This window comes from Panthera pardus, unplaced genomic scaffold, assembly GCF_024362965.1.
Source record: "Panthera pardus isolate Hobbes unplaced genomic scaffold, ASM2436296v1 HiC_scaffold_6, whole genome shotgun sequence".
NCBI lineage: Eukaryota > Metazoa > Chordata > Mammalia > Carnivora > Felidae > Panthera > Panthera pardus.
The window spans coordinates 125,635,847-125,654,223 of record NW_026526991.1 but is presented as its reverse complement, the minus strand read 5'-3'; the positions used below and the strand labels follow the sequence as shown (position 1 = coordinate 125,654,223).

The window sequence follows — 18,377 nt, the reverse complement described above, 5'->3', positions numbered from 1 at the left end:
TCGGGCTCTGTGCTGACAGCTCAGAGCCTGGAGCCTGTTTCAGATTCTGTGTCTCCCTCTCTCTGACCCTCCCTTGTTCATGCTCTGTCTCTCTCTGTCTCAAAAAAAAATAAACATTAAAAAAAAAAGATTTAAAAAAAAACAAAAACTCGTCTTCAATCCATAAGAGAAGTGAGGTCACAGAGCAAACGACCACACAGAAAACCGCAGAGCCAAGTGATCGAGAATCACAGCTTCCCAGCAGCAGAAACAGCCAGTACTGCCGGCAACTGGTAGCAACACTTCCAGGGTGGCTAATTTCTGGAGACTGAGTCATCAAATCACTTGAGAGAGAAAAACTCCTAGGGCCCCACCGGGGCCCCACTGCAGGAACCCCACCGGGTTCTCAGGCTGAAAAATCACTGAGAAACATCCCCCGTTGCTTCTAGCGAAGAAGGGAGTAAATAAAAACCTTGAAGGGAGACAGCATTCTGTTTTTCTTAAAAAAGGAGAAACGATGTACCACACCCTAACCAATATGGAAGACAGAAATACCCGAGTCCAGTCTCCTCTTACCCTCCTATCTCACCTAAGGAAAGAAAAATGCTGAAAAGCAGTCTGGAAGGTAAAGGCCCAGGAACTCCCTCTCCACACCTCACCAATAGGGCTCCCATACAGTGACAAGGTTATAGCTGAAAAACTACAATGATCAGACACTACTAAGGAGAAGTCTCTAGGGAAACTCAAAGACAACAGGAAAGACAAAACAAGGATACTGGAGGAAATTCTAGCCTATGAATCCTGTAGCCATAGCAAACAAACCCTACACTAAAAGCCTTTTTACATCAGTTTTGTCTTCTTAAGACATCATGTCTGGCCTTCATCAAAATTACAAGGCATACTAAAAGGCAAAAAAAAAAAAAAGTCTAAAGAGACAAGGCAAGCAAAAGAATCAGACTCAGATATGACAGAGACTTCAGAATTACCAGAACAGGAATGAATATAAAATAATTCTCATTGATATGTGAAGTGCAAAATTAGCCAGCATGCAAAAACACAAGAACACATGATGTAGGCAGAAGGCGACTCTAAGAAAGAATCAAAAGGAAATGTTAGAAATCAAAACAATGTAACAGGTATGAAAAAGGTCTTTGATGAGTACATCCGTAGACTTGACAGTCATGTGAGCTTGAAAATACGTCAACATAAACTTGACAAACTGAGAAAAAAAGAATGAAAATAATGGAACAGAATAGCCAAAAACTAGGTGACAATTCCAAAAGGTGTAATATACATATAATGGGAATACGAGGGGGGGGAGGGGAGGGGGGACCGCAGGGGTGGTGGTGATAAGGAACATGAAATATCTGAGGTACTAATGGCTGAGAACTTTCCAAAATTAATGATGGACACTAAACCACCAAACCAACATATCCTCTGTAGGTACTTCCCCAAAGTTAAGGAGAGGATAATTACCTACAAGGATAATTACCAAAATAACTACACCTAGGCAGACAGTATTCTGCCAAAGACAAAGAGTAAACATTCACAGAACACATGAAAGAGAGAAAAGAAGACAAAACACTACCTGACACGAACAAGAATAAAAACTGCCTTGGCCTTTTGTTTAGAAACCATGCAATGAAGGAGACAGCAGAGTAAAATACTGAAGCGTTGAACAAGCAAGCCCACCAACCTCCAAGTCTACATCCAGCAAAATTATCCTGGACTTTCTTGCACTAAGAAAAATCGAGAGATTTGTCTTGGGAAAAAAAAAAAAAAGTATTAAAAGAAGTTCTTCAGAGAAAATGCTAAAGGTCAGAAACTCAAAACTACGTAAAGAAAGGAAGAGCATTAGACACGTTATATAAAGTTATTATTAAATGGTCACACAGATAACAGTTTATAATTATAGCAACCAACGTATTCATTGATTATTGCTTATGGATACGTACAATGAATGACAGCAATGCACTAAGTGACAAGAAATGGGAATGAGGATACTATTCACCAATTCAAAAAGATCTATGCGCTCCTATGTTTATTGCAGCATTATTTACAACAGTCAAAATAAGGAAGCAGTCTCAGTGTCCATCAATAGACAAATGGATAAGGAAGACATGGTCCACACATACATACACACCCACATACTCACACGAAATATTACACAGCCCTAAAAAAGGAGTGTGTTATGTCATTTAAGACAACATAAACAGACTAAAAGGGTATTATGCTCAGTGAAATAAGTCAGACTAGGAAAGACAAATGTCATATGATTCCACTCATAACTGGAATCTAAAAAAATAATAAATAAATGAATAAACAAAAGGCAGAATCAGACCTATAAATACAGAGAACAAACTGATGGTTGCCAGAGGGTAAGGGGGTGGGCAGCGTGGGCAAAATGGTGAAGGGGAGAGGGAGATACATACCAATTAAAAGACAGAGACTGTCAAATAAAAAACAAAATCAATTATATGTTGTCTGAGATAAATAAACCACTTTAAATATGAAGCCACTGATAGTCTAAAAGTAATAGAGCAAGATATACCACACTAACACTTAAAAACAGAAAGGAAAAGCCAGAGTAGGCATATTAATTCCAGATAGACTTCAGAGGAAAGAATATTATCAAGGATAAAGAGGGGATTACAGAATGATAAGGGGGTCACTGATCCAAGAAGACATAACAATCTTCATCGTGCACGTAAATAACACAGCGTCAAAATAACGTAACGTAAAAGCTAATAGACCTGCAAGGAGAAACAGGCAAATCAACTATGGAAGTTGGAAATTCAACACCCCTCTATCAGTAACTGAAGGTCCAATAGGCAGAAAGGGAAAAACTAAGCAGCATCAATCAAGCGTACCTAACTGACATTTGTAGAATACTTCCTCAGCAGAATACATCAACAGGAGAATATACATTCTTCTCAGGATGGAACATTTACCAAAACAGACCACATTCCGGATATCTAACACACCTTAACAAACTTAAAATAACAGAAATCATACAAAGTATGCTCTTGGACCACAATGAAACTGAACTAGGAAATAGTAATGCAAAAAATACCCAGCAAATCCCAATACGTGGAGATTAACAACGTACTTCTACATAATACATGGGTCAAAGAAGAAATCTCAAGAGAAACTTAGAATATTTTGAAGTGAAAATGAACTATGACTTAGTAAAATGTGTGGAATCCAGCAAAAGCAGTGCTTCCTGCGAAGTTTATAGCATTGATGCCTATATCAGAAAAGAATGATCATCTCAAACGAGTAATCTAAGCTTCCATTTTAAGAAACCAGAAAAAGGAGAACAAAATTAAATCCAAAGCAAACAGAAGAAAAGAGACAATAAATACTAGAGCAAGAATCAAGAAACTGCAAACAGGAAACCGGTAGAGAAAATCCCTGGGACCAAAAGTTGGTACTTTGAAAGATCAATAAAATTGATAAACCTTCAGGCAAGTTAGCTACAAAGAAAAAAAGAGACCCAAATTTTGGAGGCAACCAGAAATAAAAGGAAGGTCATCACTACTGATCATGTTAATGTTAAAAAGGATAATAAAGGATCATGAAGAACTCTACATCCATAGATGCAATGTAATCCCAATCAAAGATCACGGCAAGTTTATTCTGTGGATGTCAATAAATTAACTTTATAAATGGGTGTCGATAAATTAAACTTTATATGAAAAAGCCAAAGACCCAGAATGGCCAATAAAATACTGGAGAAGAAAAGCAAAGTCAAACTCAGAAAACTGATACTACCCAACTTCAAAATTTACCATAAAGCCACTGTAATAAAGACAGCATGGTACTAATAAAAGAACAAACAGATCAATGGTCAGAACAGAGCCCAGAAACAGACAGGTACAAATACAGTCAAGCGATCTTTGACAAAGGAGAAAGGCAATTCCGTGGAAAAAAAGGTAATTTGCCAACAAGGGGTGCTCAAACAACCAGACATTCACATTCAAAGAAAAAACAAAAAGAATCTAGACACAGAACTTAACGCCTTTCACAAAAATGAACTCAAGATGTATCACAGACCTAAGTGTAAAATGCAAAACCTTAGAATAAACAACGGAAAAAATCAAATCAAGGTGGCCCTAGATTTGGAAATGACTTCTTATTCGTAACACCAAACACTATCCAAAAGCAAAAAGGTGGTGAGACTTCATTAAAATTTAAAACTTCTCCTTGGTGAAAGAAAATGGTAAGAAAATGAATAGAAAAGCCACAGACTGTGACAAAATTTATGCAAAGTAAGTATGTGGTATAGGATTGCTATCTAATGCACACCGATTTTAAAACTCAACAATAAGAAAACAACCCAACTAAAAAGTGGACCAAGAAACACCCCTCATCAAAGAAGATACACAAATGGCAAATTAGCATGTGAAAACATTGTCCACACCTCACGTGATTAAGGAACCGGAAATTAAAACAAGATACCACTATACACTACTACAATGGTTAAAATCCGGAACACTGACATCACCGCATTCAGGCAAAAACAGAACTTTAATACATCATTTGTGGGAACACAAAATGGTACAGCCACTTCTAAAGGCATTTTGTTGGTTTCTTATTAAACTAAATATACTTAATCACCCATGAATGTTTACAGCAGCTTTATTCATAATTGCCCAAATTTTGGAAGCAACCTAGATGCCTTTCTGTAGGTGAATGGATAAGTAAACTGTGGTACATCCAGACAATGGAGCATTATTCAATAACAAAAAGGTATGTGAAAAAACAAATGAATAAAAAAGCAAAAAGCAGGTCAGACCTATAAACACAGAATAAACTGATGGCAGCCAGAGGGAAGGGAAGAGGGAGATAAAGGCTTCCAGTTATAGAATAAGGCATGAGTATAAAAGGTACAGCACAGGGAATATAGTCAGTGATCCTGTGATACAGTGTGGTATCCTGACAGATGAGAAGTACACTTGTAGGGAGCACAGCGTAAGGTATACAGACAATGAATCACTATGTTGTACACCTGAAACTAATGGAACATGGTGTGTCAACTATACTCAAAAAATTTCTAAGTAAAAAAAAAGATAGGCGCTCTCAAGGCAAGAAAAGACACAGAAGAATCTTAAACGCACAACGCTAAGTTAAAGGCGGCTTTCTGTAAAGATTACATACTATATAATTTCAACTATATGACATTCTGGGAAAAACAAAACTACGGAGACGTAAAATTTCAGTGGTTGCCTGGGGTTCGCAGGGAGGTAAGGAAAGAGAGAGGGAAAAATAAGTAGAGCAGAGGGGATATTTAGGGCAGTGAAAGTCTCCTGCACGACACTACGCATTGGTTAAAACCCACAGAGCGTTACAACACAGAGTAAACAGTAAACTGTGGACTACAGTTAACTTATGGACACTGGTCTGTCAATTTTAATAAATTACCACACTTATGCCAGATGCCAATGACAGGGGAAATGGTGGGGGTTTTAATAGAAGAAACTGCTTTAAAAAATAAAGTCCAGTTTAAAAAGAAAAAAGAAAAAAAAAAAAGGAAGGGGGAGAGAATGGGGAAAGCATACACACAAAACAACTGTTTTCAGCACTATCAGTGGGGACCCTGGTGTTGACCAAGTAAGCGAGATATTCCAATTCTACCAGTTTGTAGCCCCGAGAATCAGGATGCTCAGTGTAGAAGGAAACAGATGTGGAGCGTGAAGGATAACAGCCTTAGGGTCCTACATTTGAATTGGAATTCATTAGTATCTTCTCCTTAAAAACATACTCTTCTTAGCCATCTCCATTAAAAAAGCCTAAAAACCACCAATGACCCAGTAGTAAGAAGTACGAGTGGAGCCCACTTTGGGCCTAAAATACTTCCCACTGAGACATACAAACAAAACCAGGGTTTCTCAGAGGACTGGCCGATTCTACATCTGGGGCAGGAAGTGACAGACACATCGGGGACGGCTTGGAACCTCACGTGGCAAGGAGGTTGGCGGAGACGGTCTTGCAAACGGAAAGGCCATGTCAAATGGATGGGAGAGCAAAGTAGAAGAGGCTCCCACGGGGCAAAAATGAACAAAAGGTGTTTGAATGAGGACAATGGCTGCACAGCTATGGTGTGCAAGCAGACAAACACACTCTTTTAAGAAGCAAAAATTCTGATACCTGCTTCTACACTCAGAGCTTCTCATGTAATCGGCCTGGGGTGTGGCCTAAGCATCAGAAACTTTAAAGGTCCCCTAGGGTCTAATCCGCAGCCAAGTTTGCGAGCTAATAGCATAGAAGGTATTGGTCAACAGACAAGGTCCTTCTCAGAGACAGGCTTGAGGTGTGGTGTGAACAAGCCTTCTGGGAAGACGGCCCGGCCGGGTGGGGCCAGCACGGTCTGTGAGATCTCATTATATGCGTTAACAATGTTTACCCTTTGCCCATCACAGAAGTTTCCAGTATCCTCCCTATTTGGGGAAGTCTTGCCTTCCATTTTTACAAGTATGTAAGAGCACATTCCAGACCCAACAATTCCACTCCTGGGTCCACAACCCACAGAAATGACCGTGTGTGTGTTCACCCAAAGGCATGGGCTCATAGGTTTACAGCAGCACTATTCATAACTACCCTCATCTGGAAATGATCCAAATGCCCATCAACAGCAGAGTGGAGGAATAAATAGGGGCAGAACTCACACAGCGGATCCAAACCCAACTTTACGGCATGAATGACTGTCACATGATGCTAAGCAAGAGAATCAGACACTCAAGAGTGTGCACATATAATCCTCTTTTTTTTTTTCTTGAGAGAGTATGCGCAGGGGAGGGGCAGAGGGAGAGAGAAAAATCCCCAGCAGGCTCCACGCCCTGCAGGAAACCCAACTCAGGGCTCAATATCACAACCGTGAGATCCATGACCTGAGCCCAAATCGAGAGTCAGACACTTAAAACCGACTGAGCCACCTAAACACCCATATAATCGTCTTTTATTTAACGATGCGCAAAAACAGGCAAAACTATGCCTTCAGGGTCAGGACGGTGTTTATCCTTGAGGGGACAGTGACTGGGAGAAGAAAGGCTTCCGGGCTCTCGATCGTGTTGTTTCTCGGTTTAAGAATGTGTCAGGCTGTACAGTGACACGTGCACTTATCCAAATGGTTGCTTCAAGAGTTTTTTGGAAGTGGATATTTTTTTCAGAGTGTGTGTAAACAAGGAAGAAGTTTCCTGCTTCCTCGGCCCGATCGGTCTGAGCACGGGCAGGTCGGCATTCCCGAATGCGCTCCTACATCGACACCGAACTGTTAGCCCACAGACGGCAGTACCCTGGCGTCTACGACAGAACTGGACTGCTAGCGGTCGCTCACTGTGCACCTGCTGAATTAGCCGCTCTGTCCTTGTATGTGCATGCGCCCGTCGAAAATGTTAGGGACAGGAGGCAAGACAGCATCAGCTGAGAACGCAGCTTCTGAAGTCTGACGGCCTGGGTTCAAATCCTGGCTCTCTTTCTCATTAGCTGTGTGACTGGAAGTTAACTTAAGTTCTCTGAATCTGCTTCCTCAGCTATAAACTGGATGAGGATGAAGACAACAATCATAATGAAACTGTGGGTTTAAAAGAACTCATCCATAAGGAGAGCTTAGTACAATACCTGGTGCCTGGTAGGCAATGTGTGTTTGAACATTTGTGTGTGTGTGTGTATTACTATACTATGTATATACGTATTTTAATTACGTGATCATTTTTCATCCTAATAAAAAAAATTAAAAGGTACAAATATGTAATAGGTTAAACAGGTACCTTCCTCATGACCTAAAGGCTTAAGTATTTATAGCTCTGAGAAACCAATTTACACCTGAACATTTGCAAAACCGTTAGTATACTGAGGCTGCAAAGCACGTCAGCAGTCTCTGGTCTGAGAGGCCAAGATCCCTTCCCAATAACCTGGTGTGATGTGTGCCTTTCAGCCTTTCAATGGGCTCGGTACGGCCTAAAACTTGCAAACTATTCTGAGTCCAGAGAAATTACTAACATATATGCAGAGAAATATATTAAATGAAAAGGTGCTTTATAAAGTACAGGTACATTATAACTAAAGTTACCATTTCATGTAATTCAGGTTTCTTGTAAGAAGCAATATTTCCCCAACACAGTCTCTCCAGCACCATACTTCGTCGTGTTTTAAACTAACGTTCTGTTGGAAGACGGGAGAAATGAATCCATATACAACAGAAAAAGATCTCGCATTTGGTCACTAAATTCAGTTAAGATTTGTAAGTGTTTCAGAAAACCATAGAGGGGGAGGGTCACACTGACCAGATCAAAGAGTAAGTTGCTTCTAGTGGTTTCTTCGACCATTAACGTTCTGCAACAGCATGATAAAACTAAGTTTCCAAGCCGACGGGCTGGCCGAATGCACGTTATTTGCCCAGTGCGGGGTTTTTAAGGAATTCTGAAACTGACGGCCTTGAGGTCAGGTCTGTGCCCCAGTCAGCCCTGGAAATCATCACTCCTTAACATCTGAGCCAGGCCCTCACTGTACTTCAGGGGTGCAAAAACGTGCCACAGTGTTACAGAAGCGTCCGACACACTGCAGCGTGTACCCCACCACCGGGACTTTATAGACCCTACATAACCTTCCGACTCGCCATCTGTAAGATGCTGACAATTACCATGTGCACCACAGGGTGATAGAATGCAAGCGTAACAACCACTCACCCCGACATAAACACGTGTAGATCATTCAGAACCTCTGGTGTAGACGTTATGAGCTGAATTGTGGCCCCTCAAAATTCATACGCTGAAGCCCTAACCCCCGGTGTCTCAGAATGGGGCTGTATCTGGAGACAAGACCTTTAACGAGGTGATGAAGTCGACACAGGGCTGTTAGGGTGAGCTGTCATCCAAGCTGAGTGGTGTCCTCCTGAGAAGGGGAAAGTGGACACGCACAGAAACACCACACGCGTGTGCGCACAGAGGAGAGACCGTGTGAGGACACAGTGAGGGAGCCGCCATCTTTAAACCAAGCAGAGAGGACTCAGGAGAAACCAACCCTACTGACACTTTGAGCCTGGTCTTTCGGCCTCCACAACTGCGAGGCGTAAATGCCTGTTCCGTAACCCCCTAGTCTAGAGGGTTTTGTATGGAAGCCCTGGCAGACGAATAAAGCAGGGAGTGTTATACTATCATTTGTCTTCCTGGTTTAACCAACACCTCCAATCCAAAGTACTCTTTTACATCGGTAGGCATCACACACGGGTGAAATCCGCCCAAAGGGGGCCCTGCAGATTCCATTTCTCTTGTGTTTCATTGAGAGAAATGCACTGACTGGTCAGCACCTCTCCATTCAGAAGCCCCTGGGTCTCCAATAGGGTTCAGGCCTGCAAGGTAATTATGAAACATGACAATATTAAAGATACTGGGAATCAGAACATAACAAAGGTGAGGTTGCTTTGACTGTGAAGTTCATGGAAGTACCATAAAGGGGGCTATCTCTACCCAAAGGAGGCGGCATGAGGAGAAAGGAAGCAACCGCCTAGGTAGCACTGGATGACAGAGCAGGAGGAGGTGTAGAATGTCCTGAGGAAAACAGAGGCTCAACAGTGACCTCTGCCGGCCAGACACTTGATCTACATGGGGCAGGAAGTCCCATGAGAAGCCCTGAGGAAAACACAGTCTCAACAGTGACCCCTGCGGGCCAGGCATTTCATCTACATGGACTGTTCCTCAGCCACATCTTTATGCTGAAATTGCTTTAAAGAATAAAAAATAAACCAGGGTGCCCAAACGTGCTATTCAAAGCAAAGGTACTGTAAAGAAATCATCTCTAGCTTTTGCTTGGCAAAACTATAACTACAGGAGTGGATCTCCTATAACTAGATACAATTTCTTTGAACCAGGTTCCTGTAAATTTATGGAAAGAGGAGACGTGATGCAGCTCTCAATTAGTAACCATATCGATTTTAGCACTGATTAGCACAATTAAGAGCTCGCTGTAATGGCAAAGCGGTGGGTGTTAACAGTTTCTGATGCTAAAAATCCAACTACTGCAGATTGATTACATAGTTCACAGTTTTCTCAACATAGCAAATATTAATTTATCAATGGACAGTTTAAAGTTTCAGTAGGTAGGAAACTCCCAGAGACTTGGCTTGGATAGCACCCATCCTGAAAAAATGCTAGGAAGTTCAACACACAGTTATTGGGGGATTTGTGGTACTTCACTTAGTCGAAAATGGCCACCATTTTTCCATGCCTGTCATTCTCCATAGACACAAGCACATCACCACCAACATCCTGTGAAATGCCCTGCTGCCTCCCCAACTACCTCCCACGTTGACCAAGGCTCTGAATTTGCCGTGTGAGGCCACGGTTCTTCCTCCTGACCTTGTCACACCAGACATGCCCATCTAACTTCCTGGCAATTCTCAATCGGGTGGGGAATGAGGCACTGGGTGCCCAGACACCATGCAGCAGAGAGATAAGCAGGCGAAGGTCACTGGAGAAGCACCATTACCGAGAATTCTAAAAGCTAAACAGACACTGCTTTGCATTTTTTTTTACACAATCATGGATAAAACAGATTTTCAGATATTAGAAATAGTGAAGATGAAGACTAATACGTGCCATGCTACTGAACTAAAGTGTGTGGCCCCAAAATTCATATATTGAAACCTAATCCCTATCTGTGATGGTATCAGGAGGTGGGGACTTTGGGAGGTGATGAGGTGAAAAGGGTGGAGCCCTCAGGAATGGGATTAGCATCCTTGTAAAAGACACCTGAGAGAAGCTCATTCTCCAGTCACCATGTGGAGGTTCTACGAACCAGGAAGTGAATCCTGGAAGCGAATCCGCGCCCTGACCTTGGACTTCTAGCCTCCAGAACTATAAGAAATAAATTTCTGTTGCCTGTAAGCCGCCCAATCTAAGGCACTGTTACGACAGCCAAACGGACTCAGACATGATGCACCAGATGGCCCTCTAGGTACTTTACAGATAATGACTCACAGCGACTCTCTGAAGTAGCTACTTTACCTTCATCATCCCCACTTTATAGATGAGAAACCCGAGGCGCGGAGAAATGACGTGACTTGCCCAAGGTTACACAGCTAGTAACCAAAAAGCTGCTTCCAAAAAATAAGAGGCCGAGGCTGACCGAAGCCGCAACGTCAATTGACTCATTATTAAATGTTCAGTCACACCAAAGGCATCATATTTTTTCTTTCTTTATTTCCTATCTGGATGAGACATTTTCCGTTTTTACACTGTCCTAAAATCAGAACTAGAACACTGAGCAGTTTATAGCATGTTCCTGATGGTTGTAACCAGGCTTCCCTCTGGAGAGTCAGGGAGGGGGCCGGGTAGGGGAGTCCTGGGTCGTGTTCCCTCCCCTGCGCTGTGCTTTCTACCCTAGCCTGCAGAGGCACAGCTCTTAGCAGAGAGCAATCCTTCTGGGGGAGCTTTCTCCAAGCACTGTGCCAGGTACAGAGGTAAGAGAGGCATGCACACCAGGACCAGAGGAGACATGTAAACCAGGCTGGATGGGATGGTGGGTTAAAAACAGCACCGGGGCGGGGCGCCTGGGTGGCTCAGTCGGTTGGGTGTCCGACTTCAGCTCAGGTCACGATCTCGCGGCCCGTGGGTTCGAGCCCCGCGTCGGGCTCTGGGTTGATGGCTCAGAGCCTGGAGCCTGCTTCCGATTCTGTGTCTCCCTCTCTCTCTGGCCCTCCCCCGTTCATGCTCTGTCTCTCTCTGTCTCAAAAATAAATAAACGTTAAAAAAAAATTAAAAAAAAAAAAACAAAAACCCAGCACCGGGGCAGGGAAGTGGATGGATCAATCATACCGTCTGTCAGCAAGCACTGACAGGGGTACAGGAGGCTGGCTGGGGAGAAGAGGGGAAAGGGCTTCCCAGGCCAGGATACCACAGGGTTAAAAACACAATGGTGGGCGTATCTATGCAAGTTAGAAAAATAAAAAAGGAAAGGTCTAAGAATTATAGCTAACGTGACATGTCCTCCAGCTCCTTTATCTTTCCTAGAAGACAGCCTATATTGATAAGAAAGTACTAAGGGGGTGACCACCTCCAGGTTTAACAGAGCTTGTGAAACAGCCCTTCCAGAAAACCCATGATTATGTTTGTTGATTATCTTGCATGGTCCTTTAGAAAGACCACTGCCTCGGGGCACCTGGGTGGCTCAGCGGGTTAAGCATCGACTTTGGCTCAGGTCATGATCTCACGGTTCTAGAGTTCGAGCCCCGTGCCAGGCTCTGTGCTGTCAGCTCAGAGCCCAGAGCCTGATTCTGATTCTGTGTCTCCCTCTCTCTCTGCCCTCACTCTGTCTCTCTCTCAAAAATAAACAAAACATGGGGCGCCTGGGTGACTCAGTCAGTTAAGCGTCCAACTTCAGCTCAGGTCATGATCTCGCGGTCCGTGGGTTCGAGCCCCGAATCGGGCTCTGGGTTGATGGCTCAGAGCCTGGAGCCTGCTTCCGATTCTGTGTCTCCCTCTCTCTCTGCCCCTCCCCCATTCATGCTCTGTCTCTGTCTCAAAAAATAAATAAACGTTAAAAAATAAAAATAAAAAGAACATTAAAAAAAAAAAGACCACTGCCTTGAAGGTGAGTTATTTTTCTTTATAATTTATCTGAAAGATATTTTAGCCTAACCTGAAAAAAAAAAAAAACCACCAAAAAACTGATAAAGGTTTGACATCCAGAGGGCAATACACTTGAAGAGATAAAAAAAAAAAAAAAAAAAAAGTCACAAAAGACTTAAATAAAAGAAACGAATAAAGTCTCCCTGGCTACTAATGGGATTCTCTGCTCCCACAGAAGCTGATTACAGGGCCCTTCAAAAGCGGCTTTATCATCCAGGTGAGGACAGCTGCACACCGCACAGGTCTGCAGCGAAATCTCTTCAATAAAGAGAACAAAATTGCTACCATTACTCTTGGAAGCTTTAAGGAGAATGTGTGTGCAGATTTCACGCCACGTAGGAAGAAAAAAAAAAAATAAGAAGGAAATAAAATGAGGGAGTAATTTCAAAGAAAGAGCAACCTGAATCTTTAGGAATCCTAGGCCAAAGTGCCAGATGCTTCGGGATCTGTAAAGTTACCACAGAAAACGTCAACATCTGACACAAATGCCTGACCCAGCCTAAGGAGCCCGCTCTCCTTGGTCCAGACTGTCGACTGCGACGGAACTGGTTACGTCTGAGGCTTATGGGCTCTATCCGGATATTCCTATTAAAGTCAACATTCACTATGTGCTCACGCAGTACCAGGCGAGGTGCTGAGCACTTGACATGCATCAGTGCCCTCGTGGCTAATCCGGTCCTACGAGGTGGGCACTTACATTTCCATGTGATGATGAGGACTCAGAGAGGTTAAGTAGGTTCTCTGAAGTTCCACAGTATGAAGATCTGAACCCAACCTATGCAACTCCAGGGCCCCACTGGTAAGCACTGTATTCTCCCGCTCTGGGGGGGGGGGGGGGGGGGGGCTGGCTCCGCCCAGAATCTGGCTGGATGGAAAACAGCAGCATCTGTCTGATGTCTGTCTCTGGCCCATGAAGACTTCCCCATCAAAGCTTTTGGGACCTGAACGCCTGAAAATATTTTTTAAAGACAATTTACCGTCTCAGAGAAAGCAAAGTGCTGCATTTATAAGACACGATTCTCCCACGCAGAAAGACAGACGGTTCACGCGCTTCAAGGAAGTACAAAACCTCCATTCTTAGTTTCAAAACTTATTTCTTATCTTTTGCGAAACTCAACAAAGTAAAGGATACTGAAGGGAAAACTTGAGACACAACGACTATTCCCTACCCATGCAAATGAGTTGTTCCCTGCGGTGAATCTTCATGCTAAGACAGAAAACCTCACGGTTACAGTTAAAATTTTACCAATAAAGAAATAGGGGAATTCTTATGCTACAGTTTAAGTGACCAGGTCAAACATTTTAATATCTAGATTGTTAAAATATACACAGTAAGCATTATGCGTACTACCAATAAATGAGCCCCAGTCAAGAAATGGGCTTCTGGAGGCATCCTGGAACCTTCCAGACTCCAGGAGTCCAGAAGTCAGGCAGTTACAGCAGAGAGGGGCCACTCTGTGGGTCTCCACACACCCCAGAAGCTGGAGGAGGTCAAAATCTCCAAATTTACTCCCCCAACTCCCCGAGACGCAGCCTTGCTCTTCCTTAAAGCTACTTCCCTGGGAGAATAAGGATCTTGCTCTGCACCACCTGATATTACACCGGAAACAGCTTTCTCAGGAAGCAAGTGGCTATCTTTTCTTCTTCAGTAAAAGCCAAGGCTTCAAAGAGATAATGCGAGTGAACCGAAATAGCTATGCCACTCTCCCTACTTATAAATATTACATCAAGAAACGTCTTCAAAGCCGAGGATTAGAAAGCTCCTCGGCCATGATGGGGAGCAGAAAGCCACGGGGCCACAAGTACAGCAGAGAGAGGCCTCCCGCTCACGCTCCCCATCCTCGGTTCCAGCAGAGCCTCCGGCGGTCACCATGACCTAAGCAGAGCCGGGAAGGGGCAGCACAGGCACACATCCAGATCTGCAACTGCCAGTTCAGTCCCGGGGACAGTGGCTCTGTTGCTGCCCCCAAGATGCCATCACCACTTGGGAGAGGCCGACACATCTCAAGAGGCTGAGATGCTAATTAGCACAAAAGCTAAAGCTGGAGGGCAGGCATCTTAGGGTCACCAAATACAAACACTCTAGGACTTCTCGCCCCCGTTCCTTCTGCAGAGATGGTTCAAGAGCACCAGCGCCCATCTGTCCTGGGCACAAACCACGCGTTCACAGTAAAGTTGACTCTGCTCTCTCCATGCCTAACAAGGAATCCATCATCTTTTAGGTCTCCTGGATATCTCCCCTCCTTCTCCAAAGTCACGTCCTGGTCTGGGTCTCATCCACTCTCGGGCCTAATCCGTCAGGCTTTCCGTGATCCATCCAACTTTTCTGAGCACCCACTGTGTCCCCGGCACTATAGAGCAGACAAGTATGATTACCGCACGACAGCGTTGCCCCCACTCTCCAATGTGGACGAGAGACATCTCCATGAAGAACACATCACAGTCCCGTGTAACGAGTCACGAAGCAAGGCATATCCAACTTCACAGAGAAAGGGCGGTGTTTGCTCGACACTGACAGAGAGGGCTTCACAGAGGCTATGACAACTAAGCTGATTCTTGACATATAAGTAAAAAGATGTGGGGGGGAAAGGAGAAGAAGAAAACAATACTTCGAAAGCACAAAGACCTCAAAGAGTGTGCCCTGGTTCGGGATGGGCAATCTATTCAGTGGCTGGGAAAACAAATGTGTGGAAAGGACAGGCACTAAGGTAGGTTTCAGTAAGATTCAGAATGGCTCTGCCTGTCACGCCAAAGAACCTGGAGCATTACTGTTGGTAATGAACAACCAGGAGAAGTGTTGAAGGGAGAAGGTCCAACCTTAAGCCACGTTCTGCCTGAAGAAGAGTTTTATTTCACCTATAAATTATTTTTCAGGGCGCCCGGGTGGCTCAGTCCGATGAGCATCTGACTTCGGCTCAGGTCATAATCTCGCAGCTCATGAGTTCGAGCCCCACGTCGGGCTCTGGGCTAACCGCTCGGAGCCTGCAGCCTGGAGCCTGCTTCAGATTCTGTGTCTCCCTGTCTGTACCTCCCCCGCTCATGCTCTCTCTTTCTCTCTCAAAAATAAATAATAAACATTAAAAAAATTATAAAGAAATTATTTTTCAAATTTTGGAATTGGTTGTCAACGTCTAAAACTTAGGAAATTTCATATAAAAATCTGGATTCTTGGCTTCTTAAAAAACAACTCTGGCAACACTAAATCCGCATCCCCAGGTGGTGACAATTGTTTGGATGTGAGTAGCAGGTGTAGCAGCCGCCCCCTTCAGATGAGATACCTCTTATGAAGTCCATGACCACCTTCACCTGGCCCCAATGGACATGCGACTTTGCAATCTCTGGTTTAGAGAGCTACACAGTAAGGTATGTTGCAGAAAAGCAACACTTGAAAACAAAAGTGGGTAAACAGGCTCAGCAAAACCGGAAGAGGGAAAGTTAGGGAGACATCACAGTAGCACAAGAAGGCGGTAACAAAAGCCTCAACTAAGTAGAATAAAGAGCCAAAAAAGGGTAGAGAGTCAAGAAACGTTTAACATACTCCACGCATAAGAATAGTGATCACATAACTTTTCTGTGGCAATTGTTCAAGGATCAGAGACTGTATTAGGAGAAAGGAAGCATGATTCAAAAATTATTTTCTTTTTTTAATGTTTATTTTATTTTATTTTTTTAAGTTTATTTATTTTTCACAGAGAGATAGAGAGAGCGTGAGCTAGGAAGGGGCAGAGAGAGAGGGAGACACAGAATCCGAGGCAGGCTCCAGGCTCCGAGCTGTCTGTCAGCACACAGCCTGACGAAGGACTCAAACTCACAAAGGGTGAGATCATGACCTGAGCTGATGTCGGGCTTCACTGACCCAAGCCACCCAGGCGCCCCAATGTTTATTTTTTTAAGAGACAGAGCTTGCGAGCCTGACCGCAAGCAGGGGAGGGGCAGAGAGAGGGAGAGAGAAATCCCAAGCAGCAAACTCAAGAACTGTAAGATCATGACCTGGACAGAAACCAAGAGTGGGTCTGACGCTTAACTGACCGAGCCACCTAGGCGCCCCCAAAATGATTTTCAATTGAAAATAAAGTGGGTATTAAGTACACTGTGTGGGAAATCCACCCAAATGCAAACGATCAGCATAGACGACAATGAGGTACAGCTACACCTATCTGTGTGATTCTTTCCCTGGACTCTCAGGTTCATCTTCCAATCGGAACGGAGCGTAATTCTGACTGCAAACTTTCTGGGCTAAGCTCTCCACAAGCGAGGTTGACAAGCAGGGAGCGGGATGTAAATCTTTACAACCTCTCATACCGGCCGCCAGCTACTTGGAAAATTTGTAAACCCTCCAGCGGCTCCAAGGGGAAGACCCTGCCCGAGAACTTACACAAGCCGTTGACATCCAGCATGTTGGAGATGCCCCGGTCACTCATGTCCACTTCCGGCTGGTTCTTCTCCCGGCTCTCCTCCACCAACTTTTTCAGAGACTTGGACATGTTCTGTAGCAATGACAACAACAAGCACGTGGGCGACGGCCAGGGTGGTGCAGGGAGAGAAAGGGGAGACGCCCCGGGCTGGCACTGTCCAGTTTTCCCCCAGGCTTGGATGGTGGGCAACTGCCGGCAGGGTCCGGGTGCAGGGAGGGGGCGGGGCGGGGCAAGAGCGTGGGAAGCGTCCAGTACTACTCCGGTGGCGCGGAGAGAGGCGAACCCAAGTGCAAACCACACACACTCACCGCGGAAGGCAGCACCTAACAGGTGGGGCGAGAGAACCACAGGTTTCCGCAGGGAGCACTTGAGTGGCAAGAGATGCACTCGTTCGGAGCAAAACGCGGACCGGAACGGGGAACACGCCCTGTCCCGGAGCTCGGCGCAAGCGCACACCCTGCGGCTCGCCGCTCCACGCCCCGCCCGCGCCTGACCCTTTCCAAATTAGGAAAACAGTTTACTAGACGTGGCTCTAGGGTGAAGCTCCGCCCACAAAGGAATGTGTACCCGGGGGCTGACCAATCACGTCCGTCATTTGGCCTGGCGACTCCGCCCCACCCCGAGGTTCGTTCGTCCCCCGGAATGCCTCCGGGTTTGCAATCCGCGCAGACCCGCCTGGGAGCCTGCGCAGTAGTGTTGGCGCAGGCTCGGTTCGTGGGTCGAAGCACTGAGTGCTTTGGGAGGAAGCGGGAAGGTTTGGAGGGGCATTGCGGGGTGAGGGTGCTGTAGCTGGGCTTGGGAGGTGGGGAAGGGAGAAGTTCCCTGTGTACTTCTTCTATAATTGAGGTTCCATTTATCAGCAGTCGCTGCTTCCCGCTGTATCAGGAGCTCAAACGCAAGAACTGCACGGGGTCTGTATTCCCAGCACCCAGCTCGGAGTCCCGGACCTCTGTGTCACGTGAAGGGGAATACACACAGATAAATGACTTCTCTTTTCTTATACTACACTCAAAATTATGACATACTTTAGTTTGCTTTCTATTGAATGATGAGTTTTTAAATGCAATTTTCATTGTTGGTTTTTTGTTGTGTGTGTGTGTGTTTCACTGGAGTTTCTAACTGCTTTTCTTTTTCTTCCTGTAAGCCTCTTTATCGTATCTCCCGTTGCTTTAAATCCACTCAATTCGGGGCGCCTGGGTGGCTCAGTCGGTTGGGCGGCCGACTTCGGCTCAGGTCATGATCTTGCGGTCCCTGAGTTTGAGCCCCGCGTCGGGCTCTGTGCTGACAGCTCAGAGCCTGGAGCCGGTTTCAGATTCTGTGTCTCCCTCTCTCTGACCCTCCCCCGTTCATGCTCTGT

General features: G+C 44.8%; 1 protein-coding gene across 3 annotated transcripts in view; it reads right to left on the bottom strand.

The window, feature by feature from the left end:
* Positions 1–17,479, bottom strand: part of RSU1 (Ras suppressor protein 1) — a 201,925-nt gene extending 184,446 nt beyond the window's left edge. The window contains exons 1-2 of one of the 3 annotated variants that reach the window (XM_019460672.2): positions 17,329–17,479; positions 16,981–17,092 (exon numbers count right to left, since the gene is read on the bottom strand). In XM_019460672.2, the coding sequence (XP_019316217.1) occupies positions 16,981–17,089 (109 nt within the window). In that variant the 5' untranslated portion in view covers positions 17,090–17,092; positions 17,329–17,479. The remainder of the gene's footprint in view (positions 1–16,980; positions 17,093–17,328) is intronic. The other 2 variants (XM_019460671.2, XM_019460670.2) reach the window with 2 other exon arrangements.
* Positions 17,480–18,377: the final 898 nt, after the last annotated feature.